We start from the raw sequence: 21,416 nt of genomic DNA on the forward strand, positions 1-21,416 counted from the left end.
ATAAACATGACTTAGGGACCTTAATTTTATAATTTATGTATCTAACCTTTATCTTAACATCCTCAAATTAATTCACGATTTAGTCCTACACTTTAGAAACAAAACCCAACAATAGTTTACTATAACGTTCCTGAAATCGTCACCCCAGAAAAGATATAGAAACCACCACGGAAGTCCTGCCCCCAAACTGCAGAACAAAACCTCAAACTCTTTTCTTATACTCTGATATTGTTTTCGTTGCACTTTAGAGTCTACATAACCTAGCAACCTAGGCTGTGATACCAAACTGTGATAACCTGCCTATTTTTCCATATTTATTATTATTTAATTTTTTTAATAATAGTAATAATAACTCTAACATCCTGCTCGGCTATCAAGATCATGATTAACCTGGACCCACGGGTACTAGGGATATACCTATCATACAATTCTGATACCTAAGCAGCGGAAAACATAAAATTATGTATATGCCATAAAACACCAGAAACCATACCAGAGTACTACTAAATCTGTTGTATACGTATATATATACATACAGTTATCCATAAAAAGTCCCAAAAATTTTTCCTAGGGTTTCAATTCAAAACCCATCTGACCCTTACTCAACCACTTACCCTTCTGACAGGGTAGCTCAATCAGTCTCTACTGTCGAGGAGCTCTATCCGCCCCTCTATCTGGATTTCCTGAAATATTTATAATGTTGGGGTTAGACACGTCTCAGTAAAGGAAATAAGCTAACATCAGTGTGTGGCAACATGAGTATTCTTGTGTAATAAATATAAATAGTACATAAATCGTATCTGGTAAAACTAACTGTAGATTTCTGAATAAAAAACGTAACTTGTTTTAACATAACATATCATACTATATTTATGTAGCATGTAAATCATCTTATATAATTGTACAATACATGAACTAATACCCAGGATGGATAGCTAGTTGATGTCATGTATTACCCCCACATGACTGGATTGTGCGGCCCGAATGCTGGACCTAGCAATGGCTGGCCGACCATGCTAAGTCAAGATGAGTCTGTAAGTACGATGGGCCTGCCCCACCTGGTCCGGACTACCAAGGGAGCGCCTGCACTACCATTAAGCCACATTGACTGTCATCTCCGACACTCTACATAAGATGTGTGGTAGCACTATCATGAACTTGTACTTGAACTTGAACTTGAACTTGTAGCTACGATACCGTGCTCATGAAATCTAAACTAAACCATCTGGGTTCTAATAACATATAGTACGTTTCAAATACTGATACATGGCTATTTTATATTCATAATAATATTTGACATGATAATATTTCATGAATTTAACATATCATACATGATTACGACATTGGTGCCAACGAAATTCACGGCATTTGGGCCGGCATATCATAACGTATTGAACATGAAATTCTTGCACTGTTTAACATAATATTCATAAAATCATAGTTCTTGTACTATTTTCATGGTTTACCTGAAAATTGAGAAAAAAAATGCTTATTCTGGGAAAATCATAATATTCTGATGTAAATAATTTCATGAAAATTATACTCATGCCACAAAAATATGAATAATACTTTTAAGAATAAAACTTGATCTATAATCATATTTCCTGATAATTAACATTAAATTCATTTTCCTGTTCAATACCAGTATTCCCAAACACTGGGCTAATACATACATAATTTTTGAAAATAAATGTTGTAATATGGTAAATAATTTCATGAAAAATACTGACTTAGTTTATCCCCTTACCTGACTTACTGAGAAGCCTACACTCCAAATCTACACCCGTGTGCTCCCCTGCTCAACACCCTAAAATTGCATTTTTCGTAACCAAACTTCAGTATAATACTATTTAAAGCATTTTCCCTAGTCCAACAACATCAAATAACTTATAAAGCCTAAAATAACTAACTTACCCAGATTTTGGGATGGTGCCTAAGTTGGCCTAACCAACAAACCACTCCCGCAGATTTGAAAAGAATCTTTCCAGGAGTAGCGTGGTGGCTTCCGATCGTCAAATCGACGAAGGAAGAAGCTAGAAACTTAGAGAGAAGGGGGGGGGGGGGAGACATTTTAGAGAGAGAGAGTGTGTGTTTCCTGAAAAATTTTCACGCTAAAACCCGCACTTAGGATATTTATAAAACATAGATTCGTCGATGAGACACGCGTCCACGTCGATGAGCCTAAGAGGCCAATTCGTCGATGAGCACCCTGCACTCATCAACGAGACCTTGCTAAAATCCATTTTTAAAAATTCCTTTTTTCTCATTTCTTTTATTAATTGAATACTATAATTCTTCGAGTCTTTGCACCGCCAAATTAAGGGTAGAATCGGTCTGTGTTACATTGATTGGGATCAAGAATTCGGTTATGTGATGGGAAGGTACTAGCACCCCCTACACACCTGTTCTACGAACGGTACCTAATTAATTGAAGATTATCCCATATTTAATTCAATAGCCTTTTATTTTACTCCCCTTGAAAAACTAAAAAATTATTAATGTACATGCAACAAATTAGTCACACGAATATTCACATGATATATTTAATATAAATATTCCTTTAGAACTGATGTACGTAAGCCTTGAAAAGCCCGCACCCTTTTTTGAAATCATAGGGAAAAATCAAGAAAATATTTCATGAAAATAACTCCCAGATTTGTTTCAGAAAATATATAGAATTTTTCTAAGTATTAAATAATATTTTCAAATTTTCCTTAGAGATTTTTGGAATTATTTGAGATGAAAAGTGTGCAAAAGCAATTTTCTAACCTCAAAAATGTTTTTGTGATTTTTCTATGATTTATCTTATATTTTTTGTGATTTTTAAATATTTTTCTCAAATTTTTAATTAAATAAATAATATAATACAAAAAATAAATAACGAAAATAGAAGAAATCGGTTCAAAACCAGTTTAGAGAGTTCAACTGGTTCGTATAGAATCAGACCAGGTCAAAGATCAGGCTATGTGTCACCTCTCAGGTGAGGCCACATAGCCCTGATATTATTTATATATATATATATATATGATAAATAACTCTTCAGGCGTGACATCATAATGACGTATGGAGGCCACATGTCGGCTGGCGAGAGGGGCGATGGGGAGTGACCCAGATCACTGACATGGTTGGATCATAACCATCACTGGGAAACACAGATCAGATGATTTAAGATTGGTGTGCATGGATCAGTGATATGGCATGATCCACACCATTCCCAGGAAACACAGATCAAAGGGCAGAGGATTGGTGCACGTGGATTGCCGATGTGGCATGATCGTGTTCCTTACTAGGAAAAACAGATCGGATGGCTGAGGCAAGGCCACGTGAGGCACTGAAGATGTGGAGGATGGGGGAGCCACGTGTTGCAATCCTATGGTCTCGAGACAAAACATATAAAAGCTAATTTTTTTTTTCTTTCATTTTTTCATTTCGCTTGAAATTCTCTCTCTGCTCTCTCTCTTCCTCACCGTTCAAGCGAACCCCCTAAAACCCTAGCTCCCTGTAACTCCCTCTCTTCTCTCACTCATATCTCTCCTTCTCTAACCTTGCGACCACCGAAACCCTAATCCCCTTTACCCTGAACCCCTCTCTACGCTGAAACTCTCCGTTCTCTCTCTCTTCCTCTAAAACTCTCCGTTCTCTCTCTCTCTCTCTCTCACAGAAGCCCTAATCTCCCTTCAAAGCTCTTATTTCCCTTGTAGAAGCTCTCTCTTCTTTCTCTCTTAGGTTCTCTTCTCTGTTCTCTGTGTTTTCTAAAACTATGCTTTCTCTCTCATAAATCTTCCTTGATTGAAACCCTAAGCTCTCGAATCTTCATCTCACGGAAGCTTTCTCACTCACCTTAGCTCAGATCTTTGCCCCTCTGAAACTCTAGCTTTCGCCTCTCTTTCACTTATTCTTTCTCTTAAGATCTCTCAGAAAACCCTAGTTTTCTATTTGTGAAAACCTATGAGGCCTATTGAGCTTAATGGATATTCGGTTTGAAAACCCAAGAAGGGTTTGACTAGGATTTGGTGATAGAGATTCGCCTCGAGCTAAACCCCAACTTGCAGATAAGTTCACCCTTCCTTCTTCTTCCTTTCTGTTTAGCTTGTATGATTGTGTGAGTGTGATTCGAGTGTTGTAATTATGGTGTTTCGAATGTTTTAGTGCTTATGACTCGAGTGCTGTGGAGTATGTGATTCAAATGTGCATTTGTGTGCATGATTCGAGTGCTGTCGTTGGTGTTTTGATTGGGTGATTTTAAGGTTTCCTAGTTCAAAGGTTAGGGTTCAGGGACGAGCTTGACTCGTTCAAACCCTAACTCACTGAGTGAGTGTGAGTCAACCCTAGGTTTGTGTGGACTCGATCAGGCCTGAGTGGGCTCAGGGGTTTTTGTCACGCGTTGGGCTTGCAATGATGGGCATAAATTTTTATTTAAGGACTCTTGTTTTAAAAACTTTTGGTGGGCTCAAAGTTTTAAAACTTTGTTGGAGGACTTGGGGTTTTTTTTTTTTTAAAAAAGTTAGTGGGCTCGAGTTTAGAAAGAATGGGCTTGGGTCTTAAAGAATGGGTTTGGGCTTCTATTAAAAAAAATGTTTAGGCCTGAGCACCAGAGGTCGGCAAGGCAATTGCAGCCACTTTACATCCCTGAGTGGAAGTAGGACCACATATCTATGGATTTCCTCACTAGGTTACCGCCGGCGCCGCATGGTTAGAATGCCATCTGGGTAGTTGTTGATCGGCTGATGAAAACAACTCACTTTCTACCTATTAAAGTTAGTTACCCAATGAACAGATTGGTAGAGATATATATTCAGGAGACTGTTCGACCCCATGGAGTGCCAGTATCTATAGTCTCGGACCGTGACCCACGCTTTACATCACGGTTTTGGAAGAGCTTGCAAGAGGCTTTGGGGTCTCAGTTAGCATTCAGCACCGCTTTTCATCCTCAGACAGATGGCCAGACAGAGAGGACAATCCATGTACTTGAGAATATGCTGCAAGCGTGTGTATTAGATTTCGGGGGTAGCTGGACCCAGTATTTGCTGCTGGTTGAATTTGCCTACATTAACAGCTATTAGGCCAGTATCGGCATGATACCTTACGAGGCGCTTTATGGTAGGAGGTGTCGTTCTCTTCTATACTGGGATGAGTTAGGTGAGAGACGAGTTTTGGGGCCAAAAGTAGTGCAACAAGCGTACGATAAAGTCTAGCTTATTCGAGATAGAATCAATGCAGCTTAAAGTCGGCAGAAAAGCTACGCAAATACTCATCACTGGGAATTGGAATTTAAAGTGGGTGACCATGTGTTTTTGAAAATATCACCATTGAAGGGAGTCATGAGGTTTGAGAGGAAGGGTAAGTTGAGCCCTAGGTTTATTGGCTTATTCGAGATACTTGAAAAGGTTGGGTCAGTTGGCTATCGGTTAGCTTTACCACCAGTTTTGTTCAGAATACATGACATATTTCATGTTTCTATGTTAAGGGAATATGTCTCAGATCTCTCTGATGTCATCAATTATGTAGAATTGGAACTCGGTGATGCTCTAACTTATGAGAAAATTCCAATACATATCTTAGACAGGAAGAAACAGAAATTGCGTAGTAAGAAAATTCAGTTAGTGAGAGTCCTGTGGAGAAATCATGCCATGGAAGAAACTTCATGGGAGCTTGAGGAAGAAATCAGATAGAAATACTGACACCTGTTTAGTGGGGTACAAAAGTGATCTGTATAGTTCAAATAATGACAATTTTATTTTATTCAGTACAGAGTGATGAATGTATAATTGTAATTTAGAATATAGGATAGGTAGTGTTTTTGGTTTTGAGAGAATTTTCTTTTATGAGTATATTTGTAATCTCCTAGAACTATTTATGTAACCACGGTATTCCTCTGCCATAATTGAAGGTTAGTAATAAAATAAGTAGCCATTTTTCTTTAAGGATGGTGTTCAATACAGAAAGCAAATTTCGAGGACGAAATTTTATAAGGAGGGGAGAATGTAGAGACCCGAAAAATTTATATAAATTAAATAATAAATAAAGGAGGAAGAAAAGGAAATTTTAAAAGGGGATTTATAGGGTCTCGTTGACAAACGCAAGGCGCTCGTCGACGAGCATCCTTTTTGTCTTGTTGACGAGTACTTACCGAGAGGCTGTTCCCAGGGCCTGAAAATCGTTGACAAGGATTAAGTGCTCGTCGACGAACCTCCTTCATGGACTCGTCATTGAGGTGACATGGCTCATAGATGAGGCCACTTGGACAAGCTATCTATATAAGGCTGAAAATCATTTATTTTACTAACAAGAATTTAAGGCAGAATTTTCTCTCTCTATAGAATACATTTTCTCTGCCTTCTCTCTACTATTCAGGCTTGGTTTCTCCCAAGTTCGATGATCAGAAGCTACCACAGAGATCCTGGGGAGATTCTTTACAATATAGCCGAAGCAAAATGTTGATTTGAGAAGTTTGAGAATTATCCCAAAACCAGGGTAAGTAGATTATTTAGGTAATTTCAGTATTACCAGGTTTATTTGAACCTAAATTTTGTATTATATGAGAATATACTAGAGTTTTGTGAAGTAAAATTAGGGTATTACATTTTCAGGAATAGGGTGTTTTGGGACCCTGCATGGGTTGAGGACCCCAATGGACGATATTTCAAAAACCCAGGTAAAATGATAAATGGTTTATAGTCTAAAAATTGTGCATATGTGGATTTAGGGAGAATATGTATGTGATAATTATCTAGGTGAATTCAGTTGTTTGATTGGGAAATTATATGTGTGTTATCTTAGGATGTTGAAATTATGAACGCCGCATGCGTGAGATTGTGAATAGCATTTAGGGCTCAGATAGAGTAAGGGAAATATGCTATGCTAGTTAAATTAGTAATATTATCAGTAGGTTTATGTGTTTTAGGAAAGTATAAATTTCAGTACAGAGGCTCTTTATTTAGTTGTGTGGCATGAGTTAGTATTAGATTAGTATAGTATTTTTTATAGCTTTTAGATATCATGATTTACAACATATTAGTAGAAAATATTGTTATACAGAATATCATGACGTACAGTATATATATGTATGTAAAAATATCTATAGATAGATAGATATTTTCAGATTTTGTAGAATCACATTTTTATGGAATATATTCAAAAAAATAAATAATACAACATTTTCAATATACCATGATTTTCAGATTTCAGAACTGTAACACTTCAGATATTTAGTATTCAGATATACAGTTATTCAGATTACACAGCATATTCAGATAAGTTATTTCATGCTATGGTTATTTCAGTTATATCAGAATCATGGTAAAACAGTAATATAGAAATATTAGTTACATATATATAGTATCAGACCCTGATGGACCAGATCAGTTTCAGAGCACGGTACCGTAACTACTTTTAGTTCAGAGTGCAACCACATAACTCAGATAATATGTGGATTTTCAATAGTCGATCGTGCCTATGTTATGGATAGGCTCCCCATCAGTTAGGGTTGAGGAAGCCGATCTGACTTTCGGAGTTCAGTTGACTTATCCTGGTTGGCAAGCTAGTGATAGGTCCCACTTGCGGGCTGCACAACCCCGTTATAAGGGGTTAAATCATGAATTTCAGTTATCCATCAAGGGAAATTTTCTCAGTTATTATATATATATATATATATATATATATATATATATATCCAGATTTATAGAAACCGTAGACATTCCTATGAATATTAGAAGTATTATGAATAGAATATTCAGAAAAACAGTTTATGTTAAGCAACATAGGTATAAGCTATACTGTGTATTAATTATACATGTTTTCTCATACTCAGTTATTTATGGTACTTCTAAATTAGATTGTACAATTATATAAACTCATCTGCCACGCACTAGTAATAACATATTTCTTCTTACTGAGTGTTGTCTCATCCTAGTGATTTACATTTTTCAAGTGATCCAGTTAGGTGAGCAGATCAAGCTCGCAGATAGAGGGGACTATAGTACTGCCCTATTTGTAGGGTGAGTGTTTTTGGGAAGTCATTTTTGAGTAGTCCCTAGGTCCAGGTGAGTGCATTTTGGGAATGGCGACGTATGCATATTCTGGAAAATTTTAACACTCTGGTATTGTATATATTGACATGGTTATATGTATTCTACTTTTCGTTGCATAGGTAGTTTATTGAGTTCCGGATTCCATGATCCCTATCTAGTCTGTGATGATGGTTTAGTTTATATTAGAAGGTATAAGAGCAGTGAAATTTCATAGTTTATATATATATACAATAAAAATGGCATGAAAATCAGGTTGTTAAATGTTAGGTGTCCAAAAATCCATCTCTGATACCATATTATTCATACACAGCGGAAATAATAATAATACATCCTCAACAATAATACCAGAGTACTATATATCATCTCAAAAAGAAGTATTCTATAATTTATATTACACAACCAAAAAGATACTTCCATCTGTCCATATTATATACCAACATTTAAAACATAAACCTATATATTCCATTATCTTACACTAACTTACAACCACCAAAACTAAACCCTACCCCGGAGCTTACTAAACTCGATCACCAGAAGAACCTGAAAAGTTAATAAATCGCTGGGGTGAGACACTTTTTAGTAAGGATGAACAAAGTATAACAGTGTGTGTCATATGAGTTGTAAAGTATACATCCATAATATAATCGTATGATAAACAATAACAACTGAATAGATACAAGCAGACGGTACGCACATATTTACCATAAAGCAAACCTCAGTATCTGCATACACATACAGGTGATAATGCACAAACACTTCATTCACATGGTGCCCAGATTCCTTCTCAACGCATGGTGCTCGGTTACTTTTCAACACATGGTGCCCAATGTACTGAGCATCTGTAACGACCTACTTAATAAACTGTTTTTTTTTTACCACAAACTACATGCTCTGATACCATGCTGAGGATAAACTCATTCATTAACCTAAGCAGCGAGAAGCATAAATCACATAGACATAACCATATGAAAATATATACACAGTACAAAACCAATACCAGAGTACTACATGTTTCCCAGAGTATACATACGTCTATTCCCCAAAATACCCTTAACTAGCTAGGGTATACAAAAATACTCCCAAAATGTACTCACTCTCTACTGACAGGGCACCACGGAAGCCCCTCTATCTGCGAGCCTAATCTGCTCGCCTACCTGGATCACCTAAAAAATATTTCAACACTGGGATGAGCCAACGCTCAGTAAGACGAAATATGCTATTGCTAGTGTGTGGCAAATGAGCTACTATATCATGAAAATCTATTTTCAAGTAAACATGTAATATATAAATAAGGTATAAGTGATAAAATCCACCAACCATGTCCCTATTGCTTAACATGACAGTATTGGAGTTTATTATTCAAAATATTTCTAATATAAGTAAGTATGTTCCCTATTTCTGCAAATCTATACATACGTAATAATAACTAAAAATGTTCCCTATGGCTATCTGTGTGTCATGACTAACCCCCTCATGACAGGGTTGTGCGGCTTGTAGGGGGGATTTACACTGGCTGGCCAACCAAGAATAAATCACTACACTCCATCAGTCGATCTGCCCACCTCAACTCATATCTGGATGGGGAGCCTAACCTCTTCAAGGGTCTAGGTGAATGACCTTACCACGTATTATCTAAATAGGTGGTTGCACTCATAAAGTAACATAATATCTGTAGCAACGGTACCGTGCTGTAACGACCCAGAAAATATTGATATTCAAATATTAAAGAGAGAGGAAAATGTAAACAAAAATAGAAGGAGGCAGTACGCGTTTGTCGACGACATCGCATTTTGAAGATAATAATAATTTCAAGAGATTGCCAAAACTCGTCGATGAATACAGGGCTTCGTCGACGAGTGCATAAGGAAACTCATCGATGAATACAGGGCTTTGTCGACGAGTACATAAGGAAATTCGTTAACGAATTCAGGGCATCGTTGACGAGAAAATACCGAGAGGGGGTATGGAGCAGCCTGAATTTTGTCGACGAATACAGGGACTCGTCAACGAATTTAATGAAAGACTCATTGACGAGGTGACGTGTCTCGTCGATGAATCTGACAGTATAAATGGAGGGAAATTGAGAAATTTCGTCATTTTCAGCGCCCCACTCTCTCTCTCCTCTCTCTCTCTACGACTCTCTCTCACTTCTCTCTTTGTTTCTAGGCCCGTTTCTCGCTGGATCAAAGATCTGAGGCTACCACGACGCTCTTGGCGAGATTCTCTACAAGTTTTTCGGAGTGGATCGTCTGGAAAACGAAGTTGAATTTCATCCTTAATTTAGGGTAAGACCTTTTAGCCTATTTTTGGCTTTATGGTAGTTATAAGAAATGATGTAGGCGATGAAATACTGATGTTTTGTTCTGGGGGATTGTGTTTTCAGGATGTTGATCTAGGAATCCTGCGGGTATAGAGCCAAAATTATTTAGGGGCTTTTCAAAGTTAAGGTAAGGGAAGTATGCTATGTTAGGAGTTTTAATAAAGTTAACAGCGATTTATAGATGTATATTTATGCTAGTTTATTATACAATTTTTATCAAATATGAGTTTAAATGATTGTGTGGCCTAAGTGATTTTCATGAGATGAAGTAATTTATATAGCTTTTATAATATATATCATACTATACAGAATGCATGGAAGTAGATAGTATGTACAGTTTATATGGTTCTTCTCAGTATATGAAATTATATAGAATATATAGGTGTAGATATAGATATATATTCACAGAAACTATACACGGAGATTTACATGCATATATAGTATTCTTATGAATAATTTCATGAAACAGATAGATACATATATATATGTATACACGCATACAGTTTTATTCAGATCAGTATTTATATTACAGCTTTGTACAGAATAGTACACACAGAGTTTTAGCATGCCATGTTCCTATTACCATAACATACAGAGTATACAGATAGAGTATATAGACAGAATATACAGACAGAGATACAAAGGTAGCATCAAGATGCTACGGATGCAGTATATAGTTTTACAGTATATATATACAGTACATAAAGATAGCATTATGGTAATTTTGGAACATAGCGAAAACGGTAAAAGAATATATATATATATATATATATGTATATATATGTATATAGTATCAGATCCCTGCGAAAAGATTATAGACAGACATAGTACAGATATAGTTTACAGAGCATGGTACCTTTGCTATATACAGATAGAGTGCAACCACATATCTCAGATAGTATGTGGGTATCGTCGAACCGAGCTTGGAGAGGATGCAGCTCCCCAGTACACTGGGTAGAGGGGGCCGGTTAGACGAGGTAGCAGCCAGTCCCGCACCTAAAAGAGGATGTAGTTTGGCCGAGCTAAGGTAGTGTAGAGTGTATTGACTTATTTGAAGGGCCGACCAGATAGAGTCCCGCTTACGGGCTGCACAACCCTGTCATGAGGGGTCAAATCATGACGTACAGAGTTCCAGGGATAAAGTACAGATATGTATATGTATACAGTATTACAGTATATGATGAGTATAGTATGATATTATCAGTATGAAAAGTAGAAAATACAGACAAAACAGTATATTTTAAATTGAGAAAGAAAGATATGCTTTACAGATTACTTATTGCATTACAGTTTAATTTCTATTTTTAAGTATTCTTAACTTAGTTGCTACACACTAGTAATAGCATATTTTCACTTACTGAGCGTCGACTCACCCCATTACTTTACCATTTTTCAGGTGAGCCAGCTAGGCGAGCAGACCAGCCTCGCGGATAGAAAGTAGTTAGATCACCCTAGTTATAGGGTGAGTTTTTGTCAGAGCTGTATATTTTTGAGTAGATGATACTGGAGGGGTATTTTTGTATGACTATAGTATGTATACACTGAAATCTGGTGTTGTTTAGTATATATGTAAATGGTTGTTTAATTTGTGCTCCTGTTGCTTAGGTATGGATGTAATTGCACAGATATATTTATATAGATAGAAAAAAAAAATGGATAGAATTTTTGAGGACGTTACACGTGCTCTGTAGTTGCAAGTCTAACAGCGTCTGATACTATATAATATATTTCTATATACAACTATCTAAATTATCATGATTTTGAAATAATTGTAATAACCATGATGCTGCATAACTGTACTGTAATTCATACGTCGTAATACTGAGAACTGTATAATTATAATACTGAAACTGCATAATCATAATACTAATAATCGTGTAATCATGGTATTTAGATTCATAAAATCATGGTACTGAAATATCGTAAAATCAGAATATTGAAATAACGTAAAACATATTTTTTCGTACTATATTCATATTCAAAAGCCACACGATGCTGTAATACATAATTTTCATCATTTAATAAACTGTATGATATTTTAAAAAAATACCTAGCATAACATATTTTCCTTACTTGACTACTGGAAAGCCCCTATAGAATACTAGCCTAACACTCGCAAAGTCTCCTACAAAACACCTTGAAAACAATATTTGCCAGAACAGAATATCAGTATTTCATCGCCTACATCATTTCTTATAACTACCAAAAGGCCAAAAAGAGGCTAAAAGGCCTTATCCTAAATTTGGGATGTATTCCAACTTCATTTCCCCGATGATCCACTCCGGCAAGCTTATAGAGAATTCTGCCAGGAGTGTCGTGGTGGCTTCGAATCGTCAATCCAGTGACTGGCGAGGCTGGAATCGAAGAGAAAAGTGAGAGAAAGATGTAGAGAGAGAGTGGAGAGAGATAGAAGGGTCATAAATGAATAAAAATATGAGTTTTTCATATTTATAAGGTCAGATTCGTCGACGAAATCCTGTATTCGTCGATGAAATTCAGAGCAGCCCGAATCTTCTCTCGATATTTTCTCGTCGACGAAGCCATGTGTTCGTCGATGAAATCCTTAAGGCCTTCATCGATGAAACCCTGTGTTCGTCGACGAAGTCTACGGCTTCCTTTTGTTTTTGTTTCTATTTCTCTCCCTCTTTATTATTAAAATGCTATTATTCTTCGGGTCACTACAGCATCCCTCCCCATCGTTCTCAATACGTACATCATGATAGAGTCCCAATGTTACAATAGAGCCCCACAAATATGTCACAACAGGGTCCCACAGTTACAAATCACAACCACTCATTTCTTAGTAATATACATATCACATCAACCAAGCAGGCAAATTCAACACAGCCACAATATCCATTTCATTAATAAAAGTCAATCTCATGTCACACAATTTAAGGATTTAAACTGTACTTTACAAAACTGAGGTAGTCAGCCCTACTTACTTTGATCCTTTACATAATCTATAAGATAATCCAAGCTCATATTCTAACTGACAGCTTTGGTGTATTCCTAAGAGGGGAGGGGGTGAATTGGAATTTTAAATTTATCTCCTAGGTTAAACGAGATAGCCGTATAACACACCCTAGGGTCTTTCTAAGCATACACAAATTGCACAAATAATGATATGTAAAAATTAAATCATGCGCAACATTCACAATATAACATACATGTGAGGTAAATATAAAGTGCGGAAATATAAATGGACACACGATATGTTATTGGGGTTTGGCCATCTGTGCCTACGTCCCCCCCTCTAGCTCGCAAGCTCGAGAATTCCACTAATGCTCATTTAACGGGTGGAGCGGTACCTAATACAACTAGGTCAATTAGCACAGGGCTGACCTCAACCTTTACAAATTCTCCTTGCGGGGCGGAGAAGACCCTAGGTCAAATTCACAGGGCTGACCCCAACCTGATCCTTCCGGGTTAGATCAAACCCCCTTAGGCTACACCTAGAAATACAAAAGTATTTTTCACAATAAGACTGGTACAATTATTAAGCTTTCATGAAAAGAAAATATGTACCCAATACGCGCAATCACATACACATCAACAATGTAGGTAAATGTAAGTTTAGTGACGTGTATTTTTGTGCAAGCAACATTCAACAAGATATGATTGCTAATATGCTCAAGAGTGTTCTAAACAAGCAATTCCTTGGAATTTAAGCAAAGCACAAATCAATAGCAAATCAGTATTCCAAAGATATCAATCAGATATCCAAACTAGTTCAAGAAGATTTTTTTCAATGAAATAGACACACTACTAGTTTGAAAATATTTTGCTTGTTTGAAAATATCTTTGCCAAAAACAAAGCTATTGGACACTTGCAATAACAATGCAAATATCCTAAGCTTATTAGGTTATCCCAACACAAGATTTATAGTATGAAAATCTATGGGATAAACCTAAGCTAAACTCCCCAAAAATAATATCTCAATCACACAAGCAAGTGAGAGTATTAGCAATCTAATATACATTAGCACAACCAATATACTCTCACAATACTAAAATGTATCAAGGGAATAGAAACTTGAGAGTATTTGGATATAAAGAGTATTTGAGATAGAGAGGATTTTTGCTAATTAGTTTGTGCTAATCTCTTCTTAATTTTGCAAATGAGCCCCTATATATAAAGAATGACAAAATTATAATCGTTGGGGACTTTATGGGTATTATTAAATTTGTTTTAAAACCGATTAGGAAAATTAACCCAGTTGACTTAATTTTAACCCTTGTAAAAATTAATTTACCTGAGAAGTTTGGGTGCTCGGTCTGAGGTTCGGGTGCCCAAATAGACTCAGTTAAAAAAGCCTTTTTAAACAGTTCGGTCGCCCGGGTTTAGGTTCGGTTGCCTGATCAAAAGTCAGAAACATTTGTCGCGCGGTTCGAGTGCTCGAAACAAAGTTCGGTTGCCTGAGCCCTTTTTGAACTGAAAAGTTCGGTAGCTCGAGTTGGTGAAAAGTAACCTTCTAAGGGTTCAGTCGCTTGAGGGAGATAGGGTCATTTTATGTTCGGTCGCCTGAAGCCCAGTCAAATTGCTGACTTTCTAGTAGTTCGGGTGCCCAAGGAGTTTTGAATTCCTGAGGTTCGGTTGCCTGACCTCTTACATACTTACCTTATTTTGTCCAATTTTATTTCAATTCTTTCCCTTGATAATGTAAGTGATTATGGGGACTTTGTGCGCAATGTGTAAGAACCTAGGGTCTTTTCAAGTACGCCCAAAAACCTAGCGTTGGTCGATCGAAGGGTGCCCTAAAGTCATTCGGCCCCTATGGTCAATCTACGGTCATTTTGAGAGCTTACAAATACCTACATCCATGACATGTAGAAATTATTAAAAACCAACATACCTAGTTACTATTATAGACCCAAATTACACAAAATATAAATTATAATAAGTCTTCAGGGTCTTTAGTCTTCAAGTCTTCATGTGCCATCAATTGGTTTGCTAATATAAACCTGCACACAAACTAAATAGACATTAAATGTTAGAGTATTTGTCATAATCAAAACAGGACATGACCCATAGGGTCAATACTAATCCAATCAACACGTTCAGAAAACTCATTACTTTAATCCTATGGTCTCGTATTCAAGTTTAATTGACTAGTTTTGAAGATAATAACCCATATCCTAACCCTAGGATCAAATACTCCTTTTTAAACAGTTGGATTTTGAAACAAAAACTGTAAACATATATATATAAGTATAAACTTCTTTTTAACTTGTAGAATTTATAAAAAGAATAATATAATTTATTCCCTTTACCTTGACCTTGGATCAGTACCTAGGAAATCTAAACCTAAAATCTGCTCCGATTAATTTGCTCAGGATCGAAGCTGGGACCTCGTGGTGGTGTTCGTTTTTCAATTTGACTTACGAGTGGATAAATAATCTAGAGAGAGAGAGAGAAAGTAACGGTGAGGAGCGAGAAAATAAATTGAGGAGAGAGAGTAAGAATTTAGAATACAAGAGGGAGGCGTGAGGGGGGAGGGTGAGTTGGGGCAATTGAATTAGAAAGGAGAAATTGAAATCTTCTAAAGAAGATTCAACCTTTACATAAATATCTAATACTTTATTATATTAATATTATATATATATATATATATATATATATTATAATCCTTCTTATCTTTAGCTTTGAAGCTTCTTCACACAAATATATATATATATATATATATATATATAATATTATTACTTTATAAATATCTTACTTTATGTTTTTGTTTTATATTACATTTCATTCTTTATTTTATCATCTTATTTAATTCATCACCTAATTAATTAATTAATTATATTTTATTTATTTATTTATTTCTTTTCTTTTCTTGGGCTGGATTACTACAAAAAGAGAACTCACTCGTGCTTTGCCGCGAGTGGTGGAGGCCCCAGAGATGGTGGGGAGAGAGATGTGACCAGAGAAGGTTTGACTCGGTTCAACCTTCCTAAAATCACCCTATTTTTTAAATAATAATAATTTTAATAAATTCATTTTTAAATCCATTTTTAATTCAAAAAAATGGGAAAATAGTAAACAAAAAATTTAAAATCATAGAAAAATCCAAAAAAATAAAAAAATAATTATGAAAGCCATTTTTACTCAAGGGACTAATAAAATAAAATCTAAAAAATAAAAAAATCTTAACAAAAAATTGAAAAATTGCAAAAAAAAAAAAAAAATCCTAAAAAATATAGAAATATTATAGAAACATTTTGGGACCTTTTTTGCTCAATTTTGATCACTTTTAGTGGTTTTCCTTATGTGGCTTGTTTATGGTGTGCCTTGTTTGCCACATGATTACATGTTTTGTCTATCCTTCTATGTGTGCATGTGCTTGCAGTGTGTGTGCATATCCCCATGAGGAAGAACATGATGAATTAGGGTTATATAATCTCCAGTCATCGCTTGAGGGGCGAGGAGTCCAGAAGAATTCCTTCGGTTGCAAGACAGAAGACCCCTCGATTTATGAGCATTATTTTCTCACGTCTTGTGATTTACATGTTTGAATAAATACTTACTTTATTAATTGCATGTGTTTTTAGATTAAAATTTCATAACAAATCTTTCTTTGAACTTAGACCGAGTTATATTGAAGTATGCCCTCAAGAAATCAGAGCCAGTGACTTTTGCCTTTATCAAGGCCTTTGGATATATAAAGGTCAAGTAAAGGAAATGCCTAACATGTAAATTAATTGATGCTCCAATTAGAATATTCATTTCCCCACTCTCAAAGAAAACCAACTTCAAAATAAATATGTTTTTGATAAGCAAATATCACTTGCAGCTACTATTAATAAGGTCATGTGTGTCGTTTTTTTTGGCCCTGACAAAACTTACTGCCCCTTTGTGCTGACATTCGTCAAGTGGGCTGCCCACCATCCGCCAATCACATCAGCGGACTGCTGTGAATTGAAATTTATTATTAAACTCGGCCAAGCAGCTGGAGTAGCTCAGTTGGTTAGAGCGTGTGGCTGTTAACCACAAGGTCGAAGGTTCAAGCCCTTCCTCTAGCGGATTTCTTTCTAAAATTAGCATGGACACTCTTTTGCAAAATTCTTGGGCCAAAGGGAGCCCTCTCTTGCTGTGCAATGTTAATTTTATATAAATATATAAAATTAGGCATATTTAATACACGAGTCTCACTAGTTCAAGAGCAACTAATAGAATTAAAAAGGTATTTCGATGGAGACAAAAATCTAATATTTGATCATTTGACTTCATTAAGAAAATTTACTCACAATCCAATTAAGCTAAGTGCGTGTGCGAGAATAATCAAGTTAGTTTGAGAAACTAGCTCAATCGAGCTAATTGAGAGATGACAATCAAGTTTGATACTAATTATTTAATTAACCAACTTAACTCGAACAAATCAACTATCTTAACATATAAATGCTAATCGTGCGTAGTTGGTGCATTTTTGAGATGAAGATGTTAAATTCAATTATTAGCTACAACTTATGTTTGTCAAGCAACGAACTAGTACATCTGACGTTAATGCCTATTTCTTAGAATATACTCATATCCTCACAGCTAAATATAAAGAAAGTTATATGAAATATGCTACCTCCTTCCAGTGGAGAACATAGTTTTTTCTTTTTTTCTTTATTTTTAATTTTTTTATGTTGTTCTTAGGTAGTATTTCGAAACACAACCTTAGGCTTCTAGGAAAAAACTTTAAATTGGGAGGGCGATCCTCCGGTGGGCTGATTGTACCCCAAACTACGAGCGAAGTAATCTTCGTGGGAAGAAAGAAGCTAATAGAGTCATAGAAGATCCCGAAAGAGGCGAATTGTCAATGAATTTCCAAACGATTCTCAACCAACATACTCGTCGTAAAAATTATAAGGACTCCATTTCAAGTTTTAGATCTAAATTTGTGTGAATTTAAATGAAAATTAATATAATTTTATATGATATTTTGTTAAAATTCACACACATCTAAATTTAATTTTTCAAATGACTGATTTTATTTTAAGCTCTTCTGATTTCTCTCTCTCCCCCTCTCTCTTTCTCTCTCTCTCTCTCTCTCTCACACACACACACACACACACACACACAAACACACGTTGTCTTTGTAATATTCCAAAACAAAAAAGAAGCCGGCCATAAACAAAGCACCAAAAATCAGAATGGCTCCACGTACAATCATATCTCCAACTATTTCCTCTTTTCCAAAAGCAACAATTCACCATAACGTGCCTTTACAGCTACCACCCCCAAATACAAAAGGAAAAAGAAAGAAAGAAAGAAACAAAAAAGAAGAAAGAGCTAGCAGAGCGCAGCTTGCCCTTCCTCCTTTTATTACAAACACAAATTGCTCCCTCCATGACACAAGAATTTACTACACGTTTGGGCACATAAAAATAGAATGAAACCCAATTCACCATTTCATGCAAAACAAACGCGGCCTTAATTCACCGATCTAGCTTATTCAGAAATCGCTGGTGAGAGGAGCGTGGTCGGAGCGCATGAACACGTTGCCGTAGACGAGCCCGGCGAGGCCACCTCCGATGAGGGGTCCGACCCAGTAGATCCAGTTGTGGTGGAAGTCACCGCTGACGACGGCGGGGCCAAAGGAGCGGGCGGGGTTCATGGACCCGCCGGAGAAGGGGCCAGCGGCCAGGATGTTGGCGCCGACGATGAAGCCGATGGCGATGGGGGCAATGGTGCCCAAGGAACCCTTCTTGGGGTCAGCTGCGGTGGCGTAGACGGTGTAGACAAGAGCAAAGGTGATGATGATCTCCATTACTACTCCTTCTATTGCCCCTACTCCGGCCGATACGCTGTGCGTGGGCATGGCCTGAAAAAACAATTATCCACCCAAACAATGCGCTAATAATTCATTTATAAATTAATGGCAAAAAAAGATAAATAAGTTAATCATATTTGGTTTCTTTTTCTTATTTGTTTAATAATGAGCTACTTCCAAAAATTAACATGACCAAATTAAAATAGCTCTTTAGTTATGAAAAATAATTTTTATTTTTATTTCTTATTTATTTTAAAATTTACAAAGAGGTGTAAGAATTGTATTGAATTTGGATAACATATAATATAAAATTATATTAAAATTTGTTCAAATTTATTCAAATCTGAAATCTATACTTTGATAGTTAGAATATTTTAATATTTTTATGTATAAAAATATTTAAAAAATTGTTATTTTTAAAATTTTCATTAAATGTTAAGCAATTAAATAGTGGGACTTTCCATTGTTTTTTGAATAGAAAAATATTTTTCAAAACTTATTAGGCCCTAAAGTACTTAAAATATATAAGACCCCATGATATTTTAGTTTAGGAAGGCATGTTAATGTTAAATTGATGTAAAAATTAGCTTGCAAAAAAGAAAAGAAAAGAAAAGAAAATATTATTAATGATTAAGCAAACTAAGAAAATAGTTTTAAAATAGGGAAAAAGGAATTAAATAATAAAAAAAATAGTGAGATTAAGTAATTAAATATAGATGAATTAAGAGAAGGGGGAGGGTATTTAATTAATGTTGCATGAAATGATGAGTGAATAAATAAGAAATGGAATGAGTAACTACTTACCAAGCCGCCGGTGACGACCTTGAGGAGGAAACAGGCGACGATGGAGCCGAGGAGCTGGGCAATCCAGTAGAAGATGCCGGTGAGGACGGTGATTTGGCCGCACACCGCCAACCCAAAAGTCACCGCCGGATTCACGTGCCCCCCCGATATGTTAGCCCCCACCGACACCGCCACAAACAGCGCAAAGCCGTGGCAGATGGCCACCGCCACCAGCCCCGCCGGATCCAGCGCAGCCCCATTCGTTAACTTATCTAATATTAATTAATCAATATGATTCATCAGTGCATCATAGAAACAAATAAACGAAAAGACAGATGAATGCTAATATTGCGCGCAGGACGATGGAAGAAAGGATTGTAAGCAAGTGATTACTGTAGGCAATGGCGGAGCCAACACCGGCGAAGACAAAGAGGAGAGTGGAGATGAACTCGGCGAGGTAGGCCTTGAAAGATCCCAAGCTGAACGAGTCTTCAAACCTTCCAAATGCTATTCCCCCCATCTTTGATTTCCTTAACTAACTAATAAGCTATTTTATTTCCACAGCTCTGAGGGTGAAGGTGAAGGTGAAGGTGAAGGTGAAGGTGAAGGTGAAGATGAAGGGATGGGATGGGTGGTGAACACGATCAGATTAAGATATATAGGGAAAGCTCCTGCGCTAGCTAGCCTGTCTGGCCCTTTCTTCTTCCTACTCATATATATAATAGACCTCTGCTCCCATTTTTCACTCACCAAAACATATCCATTCATTCATTCATGCATACGTACATTCATAGATACATACATACATGCATAAAAAATTATATGGTATAATGTTTTTAGATTAATGGGTTCATGAGTTTCTAGACTCTAGAAAAGGTCCCTCTCTTTTGTTTTGATTATAATTAATATTGTCTCAAATATATTATAATTATTTTAGGAAAAAAGAAAAAATATTGTTAAAATTTCAGTTGAGGGGGATAAAATGGTAGCTGTCACTGCCTTACTTTAATGGAATTGTCGCGATGCTCATCAATGATTCACCCATGTGAGGAACCAATGAATGTGTGTGTGTGTGTGAGAGAGAGAGAGAGAGAGAGAGAGAGAGAGAAGAAGATGAAGCATGATGATAGAAAAAACAAGAAAGGATGGGTGTGGGGGGCATGCATGTATAGATGCACGATCCGTTTTGGTCCACAAACTGCACCGACCATGACCTAGAATGATCGAGACTGGCGTGAGGGTTGCCTGTACAATTTGTAAATTGAAAGGATAGGGTTAGTGGGTGTGTTACACATATAATTATCCTTAAAGATCATTAATTAATTTATTTGTATTAAATTAATTAAGGGTTTAATATAATGGGAAATGGCCGGCTTGATGAGGTGGAATTGTGCTTTTTTTTTTTTGGGGAAAAAAAATGAGAAGAGGCTTGTTTGGCACTTTTATGTCTCCTTTAATTAATTGAATTTTTCACAATGCTCTCTCTCTCTCTCTCTCTCTCTCTCTCTCTCTCTCTCTCTCTCTCTC

General features: G+C 36.3%; 1 protein-coding gene and 1 non-coding gene across 2 annotated transcripts; one reads left to right on the plus strand and one right to left on the minus strand.

Moving 5' to 3' along the window:
• The first annotated feature begins 17,296 nt into the window (after positions 1-17,296).
• TRNAN-GUU (transfer RNA asparagine (anticodon GUU)) lies at positions 17,297-17,370 on the plus strand. Its single transcript has one exon. It is a non-coding gene; the product is annotated as a tRNA-Asn (tRNA).
• A 1,117-nt stretch (positions 17,371-18,487) lies between these two features.
• Positions 18,488-21,026, minus strand: LOC131157164 (aquaporin TIP2-1-like). The gene is made up of 3 exons (XM_058111102.1): positions 20,283-21,026; positions 19,911-20,161; positions 18,488-19,157 (listed from the first exon to the last, which is right to left on the minus strand). Exons 1-3 carry the CDS (start codon positions 20,407-20,409, stop codon positions 18,789-18,791), a joined length of 747 nt encoding a protein of 248 aa, XP_057967085.1. The 5' UTR covers positions 20,410-21,026; the 3' UTR covers positions 18,488-18,788.
• Positions 21,027-21,416: the final 390 nt, after the last annotated feature.

This window comes from Malania oleifera, chromosome 6, assembly GCF_029873635.1.
Source record: "Malania oleifera isolate guangnan ecotype guangnan chromosome 6, ASM2987363v1, whole genome shotgun sequence".
Lineage (NCBI taxonomy): Eukaryota > Viridiplantae > Streptophyta > Magnoliopsida > Santalales > Ximeniaceae > Malania > Malania oleifera.

Excerpts from the sequence above, each read along its gene's own strand:
- LOC131157164 (XM_058111102.1), bottom strand. The coding sequence starts at position 20,409 with ATGGGGGGAATAGCATTTGGAAGGTTTGAAGACTCGTTCAGCTTGGGA. Across the intron at positions 20,162-20,282 it reads TGGCTCCGCCATTGCCTACA|ATAAGTTAACGAATGGGGCT; the intron begins GTAATCACTTGC and ends AATTAATATTAG. Across the intron at positions 19,158-19,910 it reads AGGTCGTCACCGGCGGCTTG|GCCATGCCCACGCACAGCGT; the intron begins GTAAGTAGTTAC and ends TTGTTTTTTCAG.